Source organism: Chiloscyllium plagiosum, chromosome 35 (genome assembly GCF_004010195.1).
Source record: "Chiloscyllium plagiosum isolate BGI_BamShark_2017 chromosome 35, ASM401019v2, whole genome shotgun sequence".
NCBI classification, from domain to species: domain Eukaryota; kingdom Metazoa; phylum Chordata; class Chondrichthyes; order Orectolobiformes; family Hemiscylliidae; genus Chiloscyllium; species Chiloscyllium plagiosum.
The window spans coordinates 10,061,835-10,084,572 of record NC_057744.1 but is presented as its reverse complement, the minus strand read 5'-3'; the positions used below and the strand labels follow the sequence as shown (position 1 = coordinate 10,084,572).

The 22,738-nt window shown below is 43.3% G+C and overlaps 1 protein-coding gene across 6 annotated transcripts in view; it reads left to right on the top strand.

Annotated features, from left to right (window-relative positions):
- Positions 1-22,738, top strand: part of LOC122540641 (E3 ubiquitin-protein ligase TTC3-like) — a 117,353-nt gene that overhangs the window by 15,012 nt on the left and 79,603 nt on the right. For 5 of the 6 annotated variants that reach the window (XM_043676638.1, XM_043676635.1, XM_043676637.1 and 2 more), the window contains 4 exons: positions 8,817-8,904; positions 15,560-15,610; positions 17,947-18,076; positions 19,884-19,966. In XM_043676638.1, the coding sequence (XP_043532573.1) occupies positions 8,817-8,904; positions 15,560-15,610; positions 17,947-18,076; positions 19,884-19,966 (352 nt within the window). The other variant, XM_043676640.1, reaches the window with a different exon arrangement.

Here is a 22,738-nt window from a genome sequence, read left to right as displayed (position 1 = left end):
CCTGAGCATTGTGGAGATTGTGTAGGAGTTCCAGCGGCAGTTTTCACACCCATTGCTTTATGTTAAAATTAAACACCCAGCTAATGACTGTGTGCAATAAAAATAAAATTCGTACCTTTCAACTCTTTGTCTTGTTAGTACACAAGGTTGCTTACTCTGGTTAGATGTATTCCTGGATCTTTCAGCACGTGAAGTCCCCCTCCCCCATCCAACCACCTTACCCAGTCAAATAGCCTTTATTCTTGGTCACCACTATTTTTACAACCAATAAACAAATTGAACAAAACCTCTGCGCTTTTTCACTCTGGCTGGTTGCGCCAGTGCTGAAGAGATTAAGCTTTAATGGAGACTCCAGTATAGTCCTGGAGGGTTGTAAGTAGAGGTGGAAGTCTTGGTCCCCAGAGCATTGTCAAAAAGGCAGCATACAAGATTCTGAGGGGGCTTGGCAGAGTGGATGCTGAGTCTCCTCTCCTAGGAGATCCAAGGTTGAGGGGAGGCACACTTTCAAAATCAGGCTTCTCTCATATCAAAACAGGGATGACAAGGAATTACTTCTCTGATCATTAGTGTCTGGAATTCCCGCCCCCAATCAGGAGACTGGGTTCATTAAATATGTTTAAGGCTGATATAGATAGACTTTTGATTTTAATCCAGATATTTCCTAATCAGCCTATTCCGAGATGTTATTACACACCCCTGGAAAAGGTTGCACTTAAACTCTTGCCTCAGAGATAGTAACACAACCACTGCACTGTCAGAACCCTAAAATAAAACCGCGCCTTGGTGTAGATATTTTTAATCAGCCTGTTCAGATGTGTTACAATATATTGTCTATGGTGGGTGAGATTTGAACCTGGACCTTCTGATCCAGAGGTAGGGACACAACTATTGCATAACATGAGACAAGTAGGAAAATGGAGGTCAAGGTCAGGTCAGATCAGCCATGAGCTTATTGACCAGTGGGCTAGATTTGAAGAGCCAAATGGCCTCCTCCTGCTGTAACTTCGTATTTTCTGAAGTTCTTACTCTTTCAAGGGTGATCAGCCCATGCGTCACAGCCTGGTCTCAAACCATGCACGCATTTTTCACCTTGCTTTGTTCGCTTGTCGTTTTTTTTATTTCCAAAGATGTGGCTCAAAACCTCTGGCAGCCTAAACTAGGCCCTGAATCCTAGATTGGTCTGCCCAAACATAAACATCCTTTCCCTTGCCACCACCACCCTCCCCTCAAATAAAATCCTGCAACTTGGTTGGAACATTGTGTTCCTGACTGAATTTAAAGGAAAACATTCTGTGGACAATTACTTTGCATCAAACTCTTTAGCTGTGACAATTGGGAGTTGGATTCTGTTGCAACCTCTCAGCAAATGCCATTTTATTGTCCCAAGAAATTTGGAGTTTGCACCCTGCCCTACCAGTTGGTGAGCTTATTTGGAGACTGTTTACTGCAGGAGACAAAGCCCAGGTAGCTCTGAGCTGGGATGGCCTTGTGCTCAAGTAGGGATTATGGACCTTTGGTCCAAGAAGGATCATTGAACAGCTGAAAGCAGGTGATTAATTAGTCTGGAAAAATTCTTCCAGTTGTTCTAAACTCTTCCCCAAAGGGGGTTGGAAATAATTGCAAACTGCAGGAGTTGGAAATCTGGATCCAGTTTATCTCCGTCCGTGCCAGTTATCTATCATCTTTATTTTATTCATTCTTGAGTGGGTGTTACTGACAAAACTAATGTTTATTGCCCATTTCTTGTTGCCCTAAAGAAGAGATTTTACTCGGTGACTCGCTACATTGCTGCAGTTAGGAATTTGACCCAGAGATCTGTGACTCTGAGCTGATGTACAGTATGGTGGAGTGTGTGTGTGTGTGTGTATGAGTATGAAAGAAGAAGAGTAAAGTCTTACATTTATGTGGCACCTGGCTTGAAATGTAGTCATTGTTGTAATGTGAGAAGCATGGCCTCAAATTGTGTACAGCAAGCACCCACAGCAGCGGTATGATAATGACTAGACAGGCAAAAGTGAGGACTGCAGATGCTGGAAACCAGAGTCTAGATTTAGTGGTGCTGGAAAAGCACAGCAGATCAGGCAGCATCCGAGGAGCAGGAGAATCGACGTTTCGGGCAAAAGCCCGTCATCAGGATTGGAGGCAGGGAGCCGCCAGGGTGGAGAGATAAATGGGGGGAAGGTGGATGGAGGTGGGGATGAAGGTGATATGTCAGAGAAGAGGGTGGAGCGGATAGATGGGAAGGGAGATTGGCAGATAGGACAGGTCATGAAGATGGTGCTGTGCTGGAAGTTTTGAACTGGGGTAAGGTGAGGGGAGGGGAAATGAGGAAACTGATGAATGACTCGACAGGCTGTTTGTTTCTTACGTTGAATGTGGGCTAAATATTGACCAGGGAATGAGGAATGTCTTCCCTGGTCGGCTTTGTGGGATCATTTGCACCAATCTGTGTAGGTAGCTTGATGTCTCCTCCAAAGGACACCGGTGACTCAGTGGTTAGCACTGCTGCCTCACAGTGCCAGGGACACTGGTTCGATTCCAGCCTCGGGTGACTGTCTATATGGAGTTTGTATGTTCTCTGTGTGTCTGTGTGGGTTTCCTCCAGGTGCTCCAGGTTTTCTCCCAAAGTCCAAAGATGTACAGGTTAGGTGGATTTCGCCAAACTAAATAGCCCATAGTGTGCAGGGTCAGTGCATTAGCCATGGGTAATGTGGGGTTACAGGGATAGCGTAGGAGGTGGAATGCACTTTGTGGGGGAGGGCCGGTGTGAATTGATGGGCCAAATGGCCTGCTTCCACACTGTAGGGATTCTAAGATTCTATGGCAGCATCTCTAACAGTGCATTATTCCTATTAACTTTTGAAAAAGGAACAGAATAGGCTGTTTACTCCAAGAGCCTTCTCTGCCATTCAGTAAGATCATGGCTAATCTCTGTTTTGAATCCCACATACCCACCTACCCCCATAACATTTGATTCCTCCTGCCTAACACAGATTTATGTATCTGTGCCTTAAAAATATTCAGTGACTCCACGTTTGCCCTGTTCTGAGGTAGAGTTTAAAAGTGAAACAAAAAGTCTCCTCAAACAAAGGTAAAGTACTATGTGGGTGCTGGAAATCGGAAGCAAACACGGGGAATGCTGGAGGAACTCAGCAGGTCTGGCATCATCAGTAGAGACAGATACAGTTAATGTTTCAAGCCTTGATTTCTCAAGAAGAGTCACAATGGACTTGAGACATTAAGTGTGACACGATCTTCAGTTTTGGAAATGGAATGGTACTTCCTGGTTCTGTACTGACCCACAAGAGGAAACATCCTTCCCACATCCACTTTTGTGAAGCTCACTCCCTCTGTCCTTGACTTTTGTGCTCAAGCACTGGAGTGGGACTTGAACTCTAATCCTTATAGCTTGGAAGCAAGAGTGTCACCCAGTGGAAAGTTGCCAGCAACTTAGTAATATCTCACCTAGATGCTCACCTAAAAGTGATGTGTGCCTTTAAGGGGATCTCAGAGGTGCTGATGTTTGCTTGCACATGCAATTGTCCTTCTAGCTAGTGGAGGTCACATGTTTGGAAGGTTCAGTCAAAACAACTTTGGCGTGGAGCAGGGTTTCCCAAAGTTGGCATACTGGGTTCTGAGGCAGCAGTGTCTACCACAGAGCCCTGCCTGAATCTCAATAACTGAGTGGCCCCTTTAAATCTTCTCAGCCATTTTTTAATAATGGATGTAGCCACAAATGGCTGTTTTTTTTTGTTTGTTTTTTTTTGAGGCCTATTGGTGCATTTTGCAAAACCCTCTGGAAAGGTGGGCTCTTTTTTGCTTAAAATATCTGGGAATTATACCATTCCATTTCCAATCGCAGCCTCCACTTTCACAGGTCTCTTAACCCTCCGATGCCATCCATCCCACTCTATGGTTGGGTTAAGGCTAATTTAGGCACTAAAATAGCATTAGAATTGGGAGACGTTTGGGAAACACTGGGGTAGGGTGTTCACAAAGGGGCTAGTCTTAGCTCAGTAGAGTTGTATGTGCGCCACTAGCCATCTGATCTCCAAGCCGCGTGTCTGAGACTTTTCTGAGACTTTGGGAGAGTCGAAACACGCCTTGAGTACACATGAAATTTGTTGCAAGTGTCACTAGAGAGCAACAAGGAACTAAGACTCCATGGCCAACCCTGAGATGATTGGTCTGATGGTAGTGGCCAAACAACCAACTGAGGTGAAATCTGCCTCATTCACTTTCACTGCTCTGTATTCAAAAGAGAATGTAAAAATCCCCCCCTCCTTTTTTAGGAACTGTCTGTTCTATAACACATAGGAGCAGAAATTAGGCCATTCAGCCCATCAAGTCTGCTCTGCCATTCAGTCATGGCTGATAAGTTTCTCAACCCCATTCTCCCTGTAACCCCTGATCCCCTTGATACTCAACACCCTGTCTATCTCAGTCGTGTATGCACTCAATGACCTGGCCTCCACAGCCTTCTTTGGCAATGAATTCCACAGATTCACCACTCTTCCGTTCTAAAAGGTCTTGCCTTTACTCTAAGGCTATGCCCTCGGATCTTTGTCTCTCCTATCAATGGAAAATCTTCCCAACATCTACTCTGTACAGTATTCTGTATGTTTCAATTCGATCCCCCTCAACCTTTCAAACTCCATCGAGTATAGACCCAGAGTCCTCAAATGTTACTCATGTTCATTTCCATCCTTAAACCACAAGCACGATTTGTTTTGGGGCTAGCTGGTCTACCACTTGCTTCCTGTCAGTTTCAAGAGAGTTTCCCGGCTGCATAGATAAAGTATTCCTGCACTCTGTGTGATTTCACTTTGTCCCCTGCCTTACGGGAAAATGCCCTCTTCTTCACAGTCTTGTGGGCTTGGGAGCTTGCCAGGCAGGAATTGAGTGGGCAGATAGGCATTCTGCCAGCATGTCGTGTGGGTTAGTGTTTCAACACTAGTGGGGAGCCTGTCATTTTATCGTTGCTTATTTTCTCTCCATTGTTGCATTACATCTCCCCCTGGAATATTTTTTTCAATATGACAAGTAGCAGATCTGCTGACAGCTGCCGAGAGGTACCTGTGAACAACCTTCCATTAGCATTTCATATCAAAATTATTTTTCTCTTTCTGCGGGGGAGCTGCTTGCAGCTCCCTCTTTCTTGATTTCGCTCTCGCCTGCAACTCAAAAGGTCGTGGGCTCCGGCCCCTACCCAGAGAACTCCACATTCAAGCTGGAGCTCCTATTGATGTCCTGTGGGAGTGCTGCACTGTCTGAGGCTCTGTACTTCAGATCAGGTGTGAAACCAAGACTCTGCCTCTGACCTGTCATGTGGATGTAAAAGGGCGACCTCCTACCACAGAATCATCAATGTAGAATCTCCTCAGTGTAGAGGCAGGCCATTTTGCTCATCGCGTCAACACCTGTTTGGAAACTGGACAGAGAAGTTCTCTCCTGTCTCCTGTTGGGGAAGGTGATGGCATTGTGGTGCTATTGCTGAATAATCCAGAAGTCCAGGCTAATGACCTGGGGCATGTAGAATCCCTACAATGTGGAAACAGGCCTATGGCCCAAAAAGTCCACACTGACCCTCCGAAGAGTAATCCATTCCCCATTATTCCACATTTACCCCTGACTAATGTACTAACCCACGCATCCCTGAACACTATGGGACAACTTAGCATAGCCAATTCACCTAACCTGCACATCTTGGGGATATGGGAGGAAACTCATGCAGACATGGGATAATGTGCAACTCCACACAGAGAGGCGGGAATCAAATCTGGGTCCCTGGCACTGAGAGGCAGCAGTGCTAACCACTGAGCCACTGTGCTGCACAGATTCAAGTCCCATCATGGAAGCAGGTGAAATTTAAATTCACCTCATAAATCTGGAGTATAACATTAAAATCTGTAAATGTAAATCTAAATCGATGGGTGTTGAAACTCATCTGGTTCACTACTGTCTTTTAGAGAAGGAAGTCTGCTATCCTTTTGTTGTCTGGCCTATACATGATTTCAAACCCACAGTAATGTGGTCGATGCACAGCTACCCTTTAGAAAGGATTTACCAGGATCTTACCAGGATTGGAGGGTTTAAGATATAAAAACAGACAGACTTCAATCATTGGAGGGTAGCAGGTTGAGGGGTGACTGTATTGAGGTATATAAAATCATGAGGGGCATAGATAAGGTAAATGACCAGGGCTTTTTCTCTAAGTGGAGGGAGTTCAAAACTAGGGGGCATATTTTTAAGATGAGAGGAGAAAGATTTAAAAAGGACATGAGGGGCAACGTTTTTTGCACAGAGGGGTGGTTCATGTGTGGAATGAACTCCCAGAGAAAGTGGTGGATGCAGATGCAGTTACAATATTTAAAAGACATCTGGATAAGTTCATAAATAGGAAAGGTTTGGAGGGTTATGGGTCAAAGTGTGTAGTACTGGAAAAGCTCAGTAGGTCAGGCAGCATTCGAGAAGCAGGAGAGTAGACGTTTCGGTCATAAGCCTTTCAGGAATGAATCCCTGAGGAAAAGTTTATGCCTGAAACATCAGTTCTCCTGCTCCTTGGATGCTGCCTAACCTGCTGTGCTTTTCCACATTTTTCGACTCAGCATCTACAGTCCTCACTTTCTCCTTTGGAGGGATATGGGCCAAGCGTAGGTAGGTGGGACTAGTTTAGCTTGGTATTATGGCTGGCATGCACTGTTTGGACTGAAGGATCTGTTTCTGTGCTGTATGACTCTCTGACTCTGACATTGTCTGCAATACCCACATCCCATGGAAGAATTAAGAAAAATAAAACATCCCTTTCCAGCAACACAATTGTCTGTCTGTCTGTCTGTTATGATGCTGCTATTTGTGGGATCTTTGTGCAGCATTTGGTTGGTGGGCTCCTTGTGTCACAACAGTGACTACACTTCCAAATTCTTCATTAGCTGGAAAGAGCTTTGGAATAGCCCTTCAGAGATAGGATACTTCGGCGATCCATGTTTTCTCCAGTGAAGATGATTTGATTGACTACTCTGGCTCACAATCTGATGTCCTCTTGTCGCTGTGCAATACATTTGAAGATGTTTCCCAGTGACCTACCACTGGCCAGAGGGTACCCAGGGACAAGGAAGAGAAAACCTGCCATGGATTGTATTGCCTTGATCACGTGTAGTTATAGGTGAAGAAGACTCATCATTCCACGCTTAACTCCTCCATCACACGCTCCTCATTTGTAGCCTGTAATTGTTCCTTAAATGATCCCAGTGCTTTTGCCTCTCCATAATTCTATTCCATATGTTGATCCCTCCTTTCAATGAAGAGTAGTTTCCTTTTTTGTCCTAAATGATCTGTTTACTAGTTCAAGCCTATCCCCTTAACCTCCTCTCTCAATATAATTTAAAATTGACAAGCTGGATTTACATTTCTCTTAAACTTAGGTTTCTGTAAGATCTCTGATCTCTCCTTCAGGCTGAAACACCTTGGTTTCTTCATTTTCTTTCTTCGCTTGTAACTCATTTTGAGATGAGGGTTTAGTTTGCTTTGGACTTCCTCCAGGTCACAGCAGCAGCTATTACCGGAGGTGGGTCTGTGTGGGTGTTAGCTGAGGGGGCACCCGTCTTTCAGCTGTGGCTGAATGGTGCCACATGGTGAGCTGCTGTAGGCAGCTGCTGCCCTGAATCCCAATGGATGGAGACAATGGGGTCAGGAAAGGAGGAGAGGGAAGCAACATGACCCGCTTGAGGATTCTGTATTGTACCATTCAAAGTATATAACAAGTATATAAAGGCTTCCTGACGATCCACACAGTGATTGTGAAGTGGTTGGAGAGTGTTTGTATTTTTTTCACTTTATTTTTTCAGGGGATGTGAGCATCACTAGCAGTGCCAACACTTGTTGCCCATCTCCAAGTGAATTGACTGGCTCTGCTATTTTCGAGCCCAAAAGGAAGATTTGCAAATGAAATATTGACTCGACCAGAATTGCATACAGTCAGTTTCACCACAACACACGTCCAACACGTGCAACCCCGTGCTGTAAGAAAGTTGTGTAATAGCAGTAACATTTAAACTAATGGGCCTGGAAATGCATTATAACCAATACGGAGGAACCTTGATTATCCGACATTCGATTATCCGAATATCAGATTATTTGGCAAGATCGCAAGGTCCTGATGCTTGGCTAAACAATGTTATTCGGCACTCGATTAACCGAATGAAATACTCCCCGTCCATGCCCTTCAGATAATCGAGGTTCCTCTGTATACATTTTAAACGTTCACGCTTTAGAAACTGTGTCCCCAGTTTGTCAATTGTGTTATAGAAAATTCATGTGAACGAAACGTGTGTTATAGTACAGCAACCTGTGCCTCCAATTAGAGTTCCAGTAATACAGTTATTTCCAAGTATTGTTAGTTCTTACCTATGGTTAAGAGTCAACCGCATTGCTATGGGTTTGGAGTCATGTGTAGGCCAGACTAGGTAAGGACGGTAGATCACCTTCCAAAAAGAGTGTTGTGAGCCAGGTGGGTTTTAACAGAAATCAACAATATTTTCATGATCACTATCACTGAGACTTGTCTTCAATTCCAGATTTATTCATTGAAATTACATTTCCCCAGCTACTGTGGTGGGATTTGACTGGGCATGGCATTATTGTGGGCCTCTGGTGTTACCACCACGTACTCGTCTCCCACTGTATATTGCTATATAAGTGCCCAGTTTGAAAATGGGGCTGTCGGACAAAGAGTAAAAAGTGGAGAACAATTGCTTTAGTTTGACTTTAACTTGGATTGACTTCGATTGAGCTGTGTTTTTCTCCTGTTTCTGTAGAAACTGCAAAGATGAATCTGTGGATTTAACTGTGATCCAGACCATGGAAATCTTGTGGACACTCTACGGGGAAATGAAAAAGAAGTGTGTAAGTTGGAACTTCCTATCTTGGTTACAGTTATGTCTCCATGCGGGTAACTGATGTATGTGCGTCTGAATTGTTCTCTCCCCCCCCCCCCCCCCCACCACCCCTCAACAGGGTAGGTTTGCAGCCACCATCCTGTTTAATTGTAGGGATCTACAGGGATTGCTTGGTCTAGTGTGCGAGAGGAAAACTTAACTGGTAGTCTAAGGAGAAGTTGTTGGTGTTGTCTTAAACAAGATGCAGTTTATTACATATTAGTAACCAGTTACAGGTTACATTGATATGGATGTAGGCTTGCGAGCAAACCTACATCCAGAACCTCAACCTGAGCTACGAATCTTCTCAAAACTTGTTGCATTGATATGATTGCCATTGTTACAGAGACTATGAAGAGCCTGTGGGTGTTAGGTCTTACTCCTCCAAGATCCTACTGCCCCCAAGTCCAAATTATATCATCTTAAGATGCTCTGGGGACTCCTCAGTATTAGCTATTTCAGATGCATGTGCCTTGAGACAATATCTGCCACTAATCTTTCCACTCCCCATTGTTAACATTGTGCATTTGTGTATATAACCATTTGTACATCTCTGGTTGGAGACTGTTGAAAGGGTTGTTTTTCGGGCCTTGTGGAGTGCCACAAGGATCGGTGCTGGGTCCATTGCTTTTCATCATTTATATAAATGATTTGGATGTGAGCATAAGAGGTAGAGTTAGTAAGATCACAGATGAAACCAAAATTGGAGGTGTAGTGGACAGTGAAGAAGGTTACCTCAGATTACAATGGGATCTTGATCAGATGGGCCAAATGGCTGAGAAGTGGCAGATGGAGTTTAATTCAGATAAATGTGAGGTGCTGCATTTTGGGAAAGCAAATCTTAGCAGGACTTATACACTTAATGAAAAATTACCCGCACCAACCAACCCAACCGTCCCGTGGCTGAACACTTTAACTCCCCCTCCCACTCCGCCAAGGAAATGCAGGTCCTTGGCCTCCTCCATCGCCAGATCATGGCAACACGACGCCTGGAGGAAGAGTGCCTCATCTTCCACCTAGGAACCCTCCAACCACAAGGGATGAATAGTCACTCCTCCCTACCTTTTATCTTAGCCTGCTTGGCACACCCTCCTCATTCCTGAAGAAGGGCTTATGCCCGAAACGTCGATTCTCCTGCTCCTTGGATGCTGCCTGACCTGCTGCGCTTTTCCAGCAACACATTTTTCAGCTTATACACTTAATGGTCGGGTCTGTTTCCGTGCTGTACATCTCCATGATTCTATGGCTCTATTTGTTTCCTGACACTGAGGTAAGTGCCTTGCATTATCCATTTCCCCAATGGGGTTGTTCAGTTGAGCACAGGTGGATGAACAATCCGCAATGAGATGGGGTTCCTGTGGATCGTTCATGTGACCCCTTCGACCGAACAGTGCAAACAATGTACGATCTTTGCAGCTCCTTGGATGATTGAACCTTTCCTCTTAAGATGCCTTAAATGACTTTGGAGTGGGGAAATTCCTTAGTAGTTTGAGTTTTCTGTGGGTCCGCAATCATATCATATATCATGTTGAAAATGTGTCTCAAGAAATGAATAGATTTGTCGGAGAATTTACACATGTCATTAAGGGTGAGTCGTTCTTCTTGTAGGTGCTTAAAGGCACCACGCGTCCTCCAATCATCACCTTAACAATTTTCCAATGTATCAATATCCGTGTGGCATATGATTCCTTGAAGACCTTGTAAAAGTTTGGCACAGTTGAGAAATGTTTTGAGCTGAGGCGATCCCAAATGTTAGTCTGAAGAAAAATCTGAGTTGGTGGCCATGAATATGGCTAAAGGATAGAGGGATTGGTGAGTTCTTGTGCATGAATCACAAAAGGTTAGCACCAAGTTCAGTGGGTAATAGGGAAGGCTAATGTAATATTGGCCTTTATTTCAAAGAGGATGGAATATAAAAGTAGAGAGAGTTTGCTAAAACTATACAAGGCACTAGTCAGACTACAGTTGGAATACTGTGAACAGTCTGGGCCCGTTTCTTAGGAGGGATATTCTGGCATTGGAGACAGTCCAGATAAATTTACAGCCCAGGAACAGGCCCTTCTGCCTCCAAGCCTGAGCCGATCCAAGTCCACTATCTAAATCCAGAGGGATCTGCTCCCCACCTACTCAATTATCTGTCCAGACGCACCTTAAATGAATCTACCGTGCCTGCCTCTGCTACATCTGCTGACAACGTGTTCCAGGCACCTACCACCCTCTGTGTAGAGTACTTTACGCATGTATCCTCCTTAAACGTTTCACCTCTCACCTTGAACAAGGTTCCCTAGGTTCATACCAGGTTTGGAGGTACTGTTTTATGAGGAGAGGATGATGGGTTGGCTCTGTACTCATTGGAATGTAGATGAATGAGGGGCGACCTTATTAAAGTGTACAAGATTCTTTGGTTGCTTGACAGGGTAGGTACAGAGAGGTTTTTTGACATTGTGGGAGAGTCTAGGACCAGAGGGCATAATCTCAGAATGAAAGGTTGCATGTTTTAAACCAAGATGAGGAGGAATCACTTCTCACAGAGGGTAATGAATGTGTAGAATTCTTTACTGCAGAGTGCTTTAGAGGCTGTCTTATTGATTATATTCAAGGCTGAAATAGACAAAGCTTTAATCAGTAAGGTAACTGAGGGCTGTGAAAGGCAGGGAGATCCAATCAGCTGTGATCTCATTGAATGGCAGAGCAGACCCAATGGACTGAATGGCCTACCTTTGTGTCTTCTGCGAAACAATTTTGATTGTTTGTCAAATGGCACCTTCTAGAGTCCACTGTTTTCATCAGGTATTGGGAAAACTCCGGTCTTGGATAACTTAGCTAACTTCTTGTTGACCATAGACAAAGCCGATTTCTCTTCCAACCACATTGTTGAGCTGCCTAAGGTCAACAGAATTTGGATTGACCCATTAGGTTTGAGTACAGTAACCATGCCCAAGTATCACTTGGTTGGTTTCATTACCCAGGAAAGGATGCTCTTCCTAGTCATCATTGCAAGTTGTTTCTCAACTTGTTTCATTAAAGGTGTAGAATCTTTAATGGTTTAGCATTTTTCTTCAGTGTCATGCTGTATCCTCTATTGAGCTTCCGTACCCCAATACAAAATTTAGGGTATTCTGTTCAAAGAAGATCTTTAGCTTTTGCTGTTTAATTCTTTGGACATTTAGAAGGTTCATGGAAACATGCATTCCTATTCGAGTGAGAATTCTTGTCATTGAAGTACATATGTTTTCTGCAATTTAGCATTCCTTTATATTAGTTTTGTAGCTTGCCTTTAACTGTAGACAGTGTTCTTTCAACTGTGATTTACTATTTGATAATATTTTCTTTGTATCTAACTTGACATTTTGAGACAACCATTGAAATAATCAACCTCTTGCCAAAGAGCAAGGTCTGGTCCATCTATTTCCTCTAAGAGTATTTTGTTTTGTTCTTTTGTTGTAGTCTGTTATACCTTTTATTAACCTCTGTGTGGATAGTTTTTGACTTCTTGCTTCTTTGTGACTGTGTCCTGTTGGCACATTTTCTGAAAGTGACCTATTATATGATGGATTAAGCAGTCACTTTTAATAGTTGGGCACTGACTGTGCCTGTGAGGCTTTATTGCTCCACAGCGCTGACAAGGAGTAGTGTGATAGAGGAAAAGCACTTACTGGTCTAATTAGAAGAGGTTCTTGTATTGAACAAGAAACAAATTATTGTATGTTAGCAACTAATTACAGTTTACATTAATATGACAGACCTTGTTACAGAGACCATGATGTTGGATTCTATTCCTTCAAAACCCTAAACTGTCCATCACAGTGGGTGAGATTGAGTAACTCCTCAACATAACCCCTATCCTTTTCTTAAACTCTTGTACAGCAATAACCATCCTGGAGCTAATTAATGATCTCGCATTAGTGTTCTTGCAGGAGGGTCTACTTTTTTGTCATTTGCATAAATGATTTGGATGCGAGCATTAGAGGTATAGTTAGTAAGTTTGCAGATTACACCAAAATTGGAGGTGTAGTGGATAGCGAAGAGGGTTACCTTTGATTACAACAGGATCTTGACCAGATGGGCCAATGGGCTGAGAAGTGACAGGTGGAGTTTAATTCAGATAAATGCGAGGCGCTGCATTTTGGGAAAGCAAATCTTAGCAGGACGTGTACACTTAATGGTAAGGTCCGAGGGAGTGTTGCTGAACAAAGAGACCTTGGAGTGCAGGTTCATAGCTCCTTGAAAGTGGAGTCACAGGTAGATAGGATAGTGAAGAAGGTGTTTGGTAATGCTTTCCTTTATTGGTCAGAGTATTGAGTACAGGAGTTCGGAGGTCATGTTGTGGCTGTACAGGACATTGGGCTGGTACAATTGCAACATTTAAGAGGCATTTGGATTGGTATATGAATAGGAAGGGTTTGGAGGGATATGGGCTGGGTGCTGGCAGGTGGGACTAGATTGGGTTGGGATATCTGGTTGGCATGGACGGGTTGGACCGAAGGGTCTGTTTCCATGCTGTACATTTCTATGACTCTTAAGTGGTTGCTGTTGAACTACAAAATGTCAGAATGGATCCCAGGATGAGCAGAAGAGCAAAGTTGTATATTTGTCTGATTTAATTCCTCCCTCGTCTGAACCTTTGTATATGTGTATTATGTTTCCAAAGTCAGTGTAGAGTCTTGGGAAATTAATACTGATAAGCTTTTTTTAAAAAATAACCCTTTCATGTGAGATTCCTAAATTTATTGCCCAACCATAATTGCTTCTTGTGAAGATGATGGAGAACTGTTTTCTTGAACCCTTGCTGTCTATGTTGTGGTAGATAACAACACCTTTTAGGAATGTAGAGAATTTCTCAAGATGATAAGCCTTTATTTGCAAGCAAAAGCTGTGGCCACCAGAGCAGGCAACCCTGAAAGGCCGTGAACACAGAGCATACTGTAATGTTTATGCTGTTTATGCGCTATCCCTGTCACATTAGCATAACCAATTGCACTAAGCCTACATTATATCCCCTTAACCAATCAGACTCTGCCACAATTGTCTTCTGGATTGTTGCCGACCCTCACATTGTGCCACGGTCATCTTTCTTCACCTTTTGTCACCTGACAGGCTGTAGTCACAGACCTTACACTTAGGCAACATCCCAACATGTACTACTTTGTAGTTATATATTCATATTTACCATATCTGCATGGTGAAGGCACAGCCCTTTTGGGAAGGGACTTCCAGACTTTTGACCCAGCATCCGTAAATGAATGGCAGTATGGTTCTAAGTCAGGATGGTGAGTGACTTGGAGGGCAACTTTCAGGTTTTTTTGTTGTTCCCACGAATGGGTGATAGATATTGTGGGTTTTTGACGTGCAGTTGAAGGAGCCTTGGTGAGTTGCTACAGTGCATCTTGTAGGTGGTACACACTGGTGCTCCCCTATCTAAAGGCATGAATGATTAAGGTGGTGGTGTGAGTGCAATCAAGCATCCTGCTTTGGACTGGATGGTGTTGACCTTTTAATCTTGGACTGTCTCTGGGGACTCAGGAGTGAGTTGCTCACTGAAGAATTCCTAATTTCTGACCTGTTCCTGTAACCACAATAATATGGCTGGCTCAGTTCATTTTCTTATACATAGTAACCCCCAGGATGTGTTGCTTGTGGAGGATTCAGTATGAGTAATGCCATCACTGGTAATGCAAGATCAGTAGATAAGGTAGTTAAAAAGACATAGGATACTTGCTTTTATTAGTCAAGGCATTGAATACAAGAGCAAAGAAGCTATAATGGAGTTGTATATAATGGTCGTTAGGCCACAGCTGGAATATCGTCTGCAGTTCTGGCCTGTAGGAAGGATGCAATTGCATGAGCGAGGGTGCAGAGGAGATGCTCCAGCCCACGCCACATCCTGGTGCAACTCTGCTCTGGAGAGAGATTAGTAGACTGGCGTCGTTTTGCTGAGAGCAGAGCTTGGTGAGTTGGAATCTGATTGACGTGTACATAGATCTGAGGGACACAGACAGGGTAGATAGGGAGAACCTTTCCCCTTGGAGGGGTCAGTATTAAGGGAAGGAGCAGGAGGTTTAGAAGAAAACTGGAGAAAGATGTTTTGACCCAGAGGGTGGTGGGTATATGAAGCTCACTGCTTAGAAGGGTGGTAGAGGTGGGACCCTTTAAGACATTGCCGAAGTATTTAGATGTACACTTGAAACACAATAGCATACAGACCAAAGGCTAAGTGCTGGAACATGGGATTAGAATCAATGCATGCTTGATATCCAGTGTGAATGCAATGGGATGAAGGGTCTCTTCCTGTACTGTGACAACTCTATTGCTGTATTTTTACTTGCAATCTTCTCGTTGATAAAAGCCATTCAACCTGCAGAACCCATCACCTCCATGTGTAATCTTGTGTTTACGCTACATTATTGTGAAATTTATAGACTACGAACATATGAAACTGTATCCTGGGGTGATTGAGATTATCCTCTAATTGAGGGGCTTTGTCAGCAGAGAATCATTTTGTTGGGCTGGGAGGTGTGGGACCCGTAAAGATGAAGCGTAAAAGGAAAACATGGCTTATTATATATGCAGCATGTCTGCAGTCAGAAGTCTTTGTCTTATTTTCTTTCTCCATTTGATTTCAGCATCATTGTGGTTTCGTTGCTGCCCTCCTGAAGACCTTTGAGCAAGTGAAGGTGAGAAATCAGGAAAGGAGCCGATTTAAAGCTATCCGTTCAGCTGGCTGGAGTCGCACAAGTCTGTGCGGTGTGCCCGACTCTGGGCATCTGCGGTAACTCAGGATGGAGAAAGCTGCCGTTCCAGAGCAGATGGCTTTCCCAAGAGATTATTGAGCGGTCACCCAGAGCATTTATTAGCGCGCAGAACTATTGGTCTGTCCTTTGACAGCATCCAGGAGAAAAGAGGAAAGTTGAAACTGTAGGTGGTTTCAGATGCTGCCATTACTGTGGTAAACACCAAGAGGATGAATCCAGCCTTTGGAGGAAACCCGTCCTGATTTGAGGTTCCTTTTGTGAGTGATTTTATTTTCCCTTGGTCCATGCCTCCTGAAGGTAGACTCTGTCTTGCTGCTGTTACACTCCCACAGTGAGAACCTGCAAAAATGGTCATTATTCATTTGTGACCCTCAGTAGTCTAAGATTCTGTGCCAGACACTTGGTCTTGGTGTCAGGAGGCTATTTGGCCCATCAAGTCAATGCTGGCTCTCTGAGAAATCTAGGCAGTCCCGTTCCCTGCTTGATCCTTGTACCTCTGAGTGTATTTTCCCCTCAAGTGTCCATCCCATTTCTTGCTATCATTCATCATCTCCAGCCTCCTCAAAAGTACTGAGTTTCAGTTGTGGTCATTGCTGCTTCATAACATTCTTCTCCCCTTGCCCCAAAGCATAAAAACTGGCGACAAAAAGAGAAAATACAGCAAATACTCAGCAGGTCAAGCAGCATCAGCAGAGGGAGAGAAGCAGAGCTAAGGTTTCAGGTTGATGCCCTTTCGCCAGAACTGGGAATTACCAGACAGGTTATGTGTAAGGGATGGTTGGTGCAAGGACAATGTAGGGTGGAAGGCTGCAGAGATGGACTCACTGACAGATGAGACAGTCCTGCATGACTACAGAGAATGGTATCAGGGCAAGAAATAAAGAAACAAAAAATGCACTGGGGCATGTGTGCTGATGGCTGGAAGGTGAAAATAATAAGAGAAAAACCGAAATGTGCAATGAAAAGGAAACAAAATGGGGTTACCAAACACAGATTGGGTAACAGCTGTATTCAGTCTACATGCATGATGTCAAGCTCCCCGCAGTCTCTCATTTTAATTCTCAACAATGGCCTGACATCTCTCTCCTTGACCTGAATGAAGATCAACTCAAGATTGAGGAGCATTGCTCACTTTCCAATGAGGCACTTTATATGGTCTTGGTCTAAACACCGAATTTAACCATTTCAGATCGTTCCCTCATTTTGCTCCCTCAGCAATAACGTCCATCACTCAGCCATGAATTTCTCTTGTCCAAGGTGGCCCTTACTTCAGGATGCTGTCCATATCACCTGACTTCATCTTTAGACCAGGCCAGAACCTAGCACAGGCAGCTGTAACATTTCTAACCTCTGATTTACAAGGATACATTCCCTGCTGCCTAGCAACACTTGCTTGCCTTCAGTAATTTTCTCATTATCCCTAACCTACCTTGTCTACTGTTAATTATATTATTTATTGTGGCATTGCAATTATAATATAAACATCACCCGTCAAAATTGAATCTATTCTATTACTCATGTCTTAATTTTATATTGTGCTTTATAACAAAACCTGTTGTTTCTCCTCATCTCAATAAAGATTTCAGTTACCTGATGACTGGAATGTTTTACCAATGTTGTCTTGGCAACTGCTCTTCACTGGAATGCTTGTCTTTCTAAGTCGAGTCAAACCCACGTTCCCACTGTACATATTATTTCAGCTATTATATGTCAAAAAATCTGTAGTCATTTTATATCCATATTTGTCTAAAATCTACAGTTGGCAGACCATTTGACATGTGGGGTCATCACAAACTCACCAAATTGATTCCCCATTGTCCTCAGACAGTGACACTTCCAAGTGAAAAGCAATAAGAATAATAATCGTGCCTTTTTCTTTAACCTTTCCTCCATAATTGTTGCCATGGTGACATGAGCAAGAAAAAAATATTTGGCATTGAAAGCTAGTCTCAGTAATGGTGACCATGAAACTAACATTAATTGTAATCAGAAGCACATCTGATTCATCCCTTAGAGAAGGAAATCTGCCATCCTTACCTGGTCTGGCCAACACATGACTCCAGACCAGCAGCAATGTGATTCACTCTTAACTGCCCTCTGAAATGGCTTAAGGAGCCTTTCAGTTTAATTGCAGCTAAGAGTAGGGTAATGACTTACCAATGTTTTTCCTGTCCTGTGAAGTAATCTTTTCAAAGAAATAACCCCTTTATTCTGACAAAAGAAGAATCTACTGCTTCTTTCTTGTGCCCTCTCTCTAGGATGACTCTGACCTGAAGGAGATCATCTGCTCTACCAAGCCTTTAATAAATCAAATTCCTATTGACAGCATAGCCCCTCATTGGACAGAACTTCAGAGGAACACAGCTCTCACAATACTGATGGCACACTGTAAGTTTTCTTCTCAGTCTGCCCACAACTTATCATGCATGTTTTAAAAACAAATTGTAGCTTTTTGGAGATACTTTGGTGTTATTTGTCACAAATTTCCTCAAAGATTGTATCTTATTGAGGGATAAACTTGTATCAGAAAAAGTCACCTTTTCAGGAATGCTAGAACAATATTTTGGGATGTGTTGTAATTACTGTGGATGCTGGAAATCTGAAACAAACACAGTAAATGCTGGAGAAACTCAGCAAATCGGCAGCATCTGTGGATAGAGAAACCAAATTAACTTTTTAAGTCTGACGTGGTTCTTCAAACTGAAAGCTTTACTCTGCTTTTCTCTCCACAGATACTGCCAGACCTGCTGACTTTCTCCAGCATTCTCTGCATTTGTTATTGTACATGAGCACTTGGAGTGCGTGACACGTGGGAAGTTTAGAGTGTGTGGGAGCGACAGGTGTGTTTGCTCCATTGGGTTTTCGCCCCTTGTATTGGCGCCCCGGAGGAAACCCACGCAGACACGGGGAGAACGTGCAAGCTCCACACAGACAGTCGCCTGAGGCGGGAATTGAACCCGGGTCTCCGGTGCTGTGAGGCAGCAGTGCTAACCACTGTGCCACCGTGCCACCTTGTCTGCGTGGGTTTCCTCCGGGTGCTCCGGTTTCCTCCCACAGTCTAAAGATGTGCAGGTAAGGTGAATTGGCCATGCTACATTGCCCGTAGTGTTAGGTAAGGGGTAAATGTAGGGGTATGGGTGGGTTGCGCTTCGGCGGGTCGGTGTGGGCTTGTTGGGCCTAAGGGCCTGTTTCCACACTGTAATGTAATGTAATCTAATCTAATCTAATCTCCTGACTAATGGTAAATCTCTGGGCGGGAATGCACGGGACCAATCAACGTTAACGCAGTAATGCACACGAGCAAACTTGCATGCCTTTGTAATCACACACACAGCTTTGTTTTCTCAGCAGCATTCACCAAGCTTTCAGTGTGGGTATCAGGGAGCACATGGGAAGCTTTTATTAAGTAACATAGCTCCTGGTCGTTGTTGTTGAAATACCAATGTGTTTATTTTTCTCCCCCAGTTTATTGGGGTCACTGAGTGATCCTGAGGTCATAGGTATGTTGTGAAGAAAGGCCATTCCTTCATGTACAATCCTTGGCAGCATGTGTTATCAGGGCCCTCAAAATTTCTCTTTGTATTTTCCTTTCCCAGTTGCTGAGGCCAATAGATTTTGGTGCCTTGGCGAATAAAGTGATATGGGGATTGGCCAGGAAGGTGACCGTGAGAAAGTCATCCATATCTTATTGAATGGTAGGGAAAGCTCTCAATGGTTAAATCGCCCACTATTCCTGTTTCTTAACAGAACAAAACCCAGTCTTGACTCCACACACACACATACATGCACACTACCTCTGTCTGTCTCTCTCTCTCTCTCTCTCTCTCTCTGTCTCTCGGTGTGTGTGTGTGTGGAGGTGGGCGGCGGGGAGCTGAAGGTTTCCATGGGGTGATAGGGAAAGGAGCCCTGAGGAAAAAGGTTTGCTCTGTCTGTTTTTATGACATCCATACAGCTGTCCTGACTGAGCAGGCCACTGAATACTGAAATGATTCCCATTATTCTATGCAAATGGATGATCAAGTGAAATTCCCAACTGAGTTACAAGGCAGCAAGTTACTTTTTTTAACAATGAAAGCCACAACTGGCAGCTCAGCTTAGTCAGGGAATGTACTCTTCTCTTCCATGTGCAATATCTCCATTCATAGCTATGGGACTTTGTTGCTGGAAGTAATGCCTTGCTATACCCTCTATTCAGTTGCAGATCACATCAAGAAATTTGCCACCGAGGGTGACTCTGTGCTCACTGACTTTGAAAAAAACTGTGAATCAAATGACCAAGTAGGTATCTTTTTGATTTCATGTTGGAACACAAACTGGTTCCATTGTGTTCTGGATTAGATGTTTCTTTGCCAATTCTGTTATACCTCACAGGAGTACTATGCTGAAAATAAAGCTCTGCTATTCCCAGAGTCGTCACAAAAGCTAAAGACTCCCCAGTTTCCCGGATATTTAGACCTAGAGTAAGCAAGGACTAGGTTTCTGTACTTAATGAGAATTTGTATTTATGCCAAGTAAATAGACTGTAGCTACAAGTAAATGATAATGAACTGTCAACAGGTAACACTAGTAGTTAAACCCCTAAACCCCTCCTTAAACACACACCCATATATACGCATTCACATATGCACCCACACACAAAAGAAAGGTGTTACGGATAGAGGGAGGACTGGGAAAGCAGTTCAGTGGTCTCTGTTCAAATGGTCTGCTGCGGTGATTCTTGTGCTGATTAGATTGCTGCTTCTTCTGATGCATCCACTGGTTTGCAAGAGGCATTGCGTAGCTGGTTCACTTATAAAAGGCATCTGACTTATTAATTAAAAATCACAGCTTACAGCAACTGCACATGGGAAGATAAACTAATTTCCTTCAAGCTGAACGTGGCTTTTACTGAGAACAGAGGGGATGAGTGAGCTGGTAGAGGTCTGATGACTTCTTGTTATCTTGCTTACAAGCCTAAGCTGTTCACCTGGCTGGCAGCCAATCACATAATTGTTGGCAAGCTGAAGGCCTTTATCATCAATGACTGCTCACTAGTTCACAGATCAATCAGCTACTTGTTGCTGGCTGAATCTTCATTTGTACACACCCTTGCCCCTTCTCCTAGTGCTTGAACCAGCAACTGTGTTATCAGTACTTACAAGGAGCATCAGGTGACTTGCTTTCAAAATCATGCATTAATCATTCAGCAGTCCTTAGTTTTTAGAGCAGTTCTTTTCCCATCTCAGTTCACAATTAAAAATACTGACAAATTAAAGACAGTCTTTACAATTTATAGAGTAATTAGAGCAGAGAGAGGCCATTCATCCATGGAGTCCATGCTAGCTCTCTATAGAGCAATCTTGTTAGTGCCCATGTCCTCATGTACTCTTGGATATCTCCCTCAAATGCCTCAATTTCCTTTTGAAATTGCTGTCTCTGCTTGCTCCACCCTTGCAGACAGTGAGTTCCAGATTCTTGTCATCATATTAGTGAGGGTTAACAGAATGTTCCTCCTCAGCTCCCCACCCGCATCTCTTGCATAAAACCATAAATCGGTTTCTTCCAGTCCTTGTGCCATCAGCTTTTGGAACAGCTTTTCTTTTTGGCTACTTTATTTACACCTGTCATATTTTTGTAGACCTCAGTCAGATTTCCCATCAATCTCCTTTGCTCCAAGGTGAACAACACCATCTTCTCCAAATGGAAAATGGCTACATTCCCTCAATGCTAGAACCCTCTGTTCTTCACTCTGTCAAGGATCTTCACATCCTTCCTAAAGTGTAGTGATGAGATTCGAATGCAATATACTTGTACCCCAACCAGAGCTTGAATAGTGTGGGATTGTCTGAGTGGTGAAAACAGCCTCCTTATTGAGCATCTGCAGAAACACTGTTTGAGACAGTGATGGAATCCAAAGTACAGTTTCACAGTGGCACTTTTATACGGTTTTTACAAACATTAAAATTTTAGCATTATGGTGTATTTATTGTCGACAAGTTTGGTTGACATCTGTCCTGGGGAAGCAGGAGGTGGTTTAAGTGCTTGCTATACACTGGCTGTTAATCCTGATGGGAATAGAACATCTGACAGTCTGAGCTTGCATAATTAGGAGGTATTTGTCCTTTTCTCTTTAAAGTTAGTAATGTTAGTAAAAATACTAGACCTTCATGATCTAAATAAGTGAGAAATTATATGTGTACAGCATAAAAAATATAGAGGATATTAAATTGATCTCCCACAGCTGGGTCATGAGATTTTATTTATTATTGCCGGTTTTGACAGTTCTTACACACACATTCATGCAGTTTCACAGAAGTGCTGTCGGATAGTAAGCTTAAATGGCTCTATTTAATACGTATTTAAAAAGTACATGCTAGTGGAGGAAACTGTTTGATGTTCTGCAACCTATTCAGGTCACAAGTGATAATTATTATGATCTTTCCATAATTTTGAGTGAGTTATGAAGGTAGGATGGTATTAACACATATTCAGCAATAGCCTTTGATACAGAAACAGGTCTAAACACTGCTTGCAGCATGGGACTAATAAGAATTGAAAGGTGTACAGAAACAGTAATGGTTTGGAAGGGATGTTTAATTTAGTTCATCTTGTAAGAGTAGAATGTACTGCAAAAATGCGGTTGTGTAAATGGAAACACAGGTATTGTAAACGTAATGCACTTGTATTACAATTCTCTTTACCAAATTAGTCACAATGTCAAACAATAGGTTCAGCTCAATGTTTCTGAGCTCAATGCCTCAGTCTGTGAAGCTTGAAGGTCCTGTATGCTTTGCTAACTGCTTTTCCAATGTGTCCTGAAAGCTTCAAAGTTCTATTCCCATCAATGTCTCACCACCCCCTTCTCAGGTCACAGAGTCATAGAGATGTACAGTTTGGAAACAGACCATTTGGTCCAACTCGTCCATGCCGACCAGATATCCCAACCCAATCTAGTCCCACCTGCCAGCACCCGGCCCATATCCCTTCAAACCCTTCCTATTCGTATATCCATCCAAATGCCTCTTAAATGTTGCAATTGTACCAGCCTCCACCACTTCCTCTGGCAGCTCA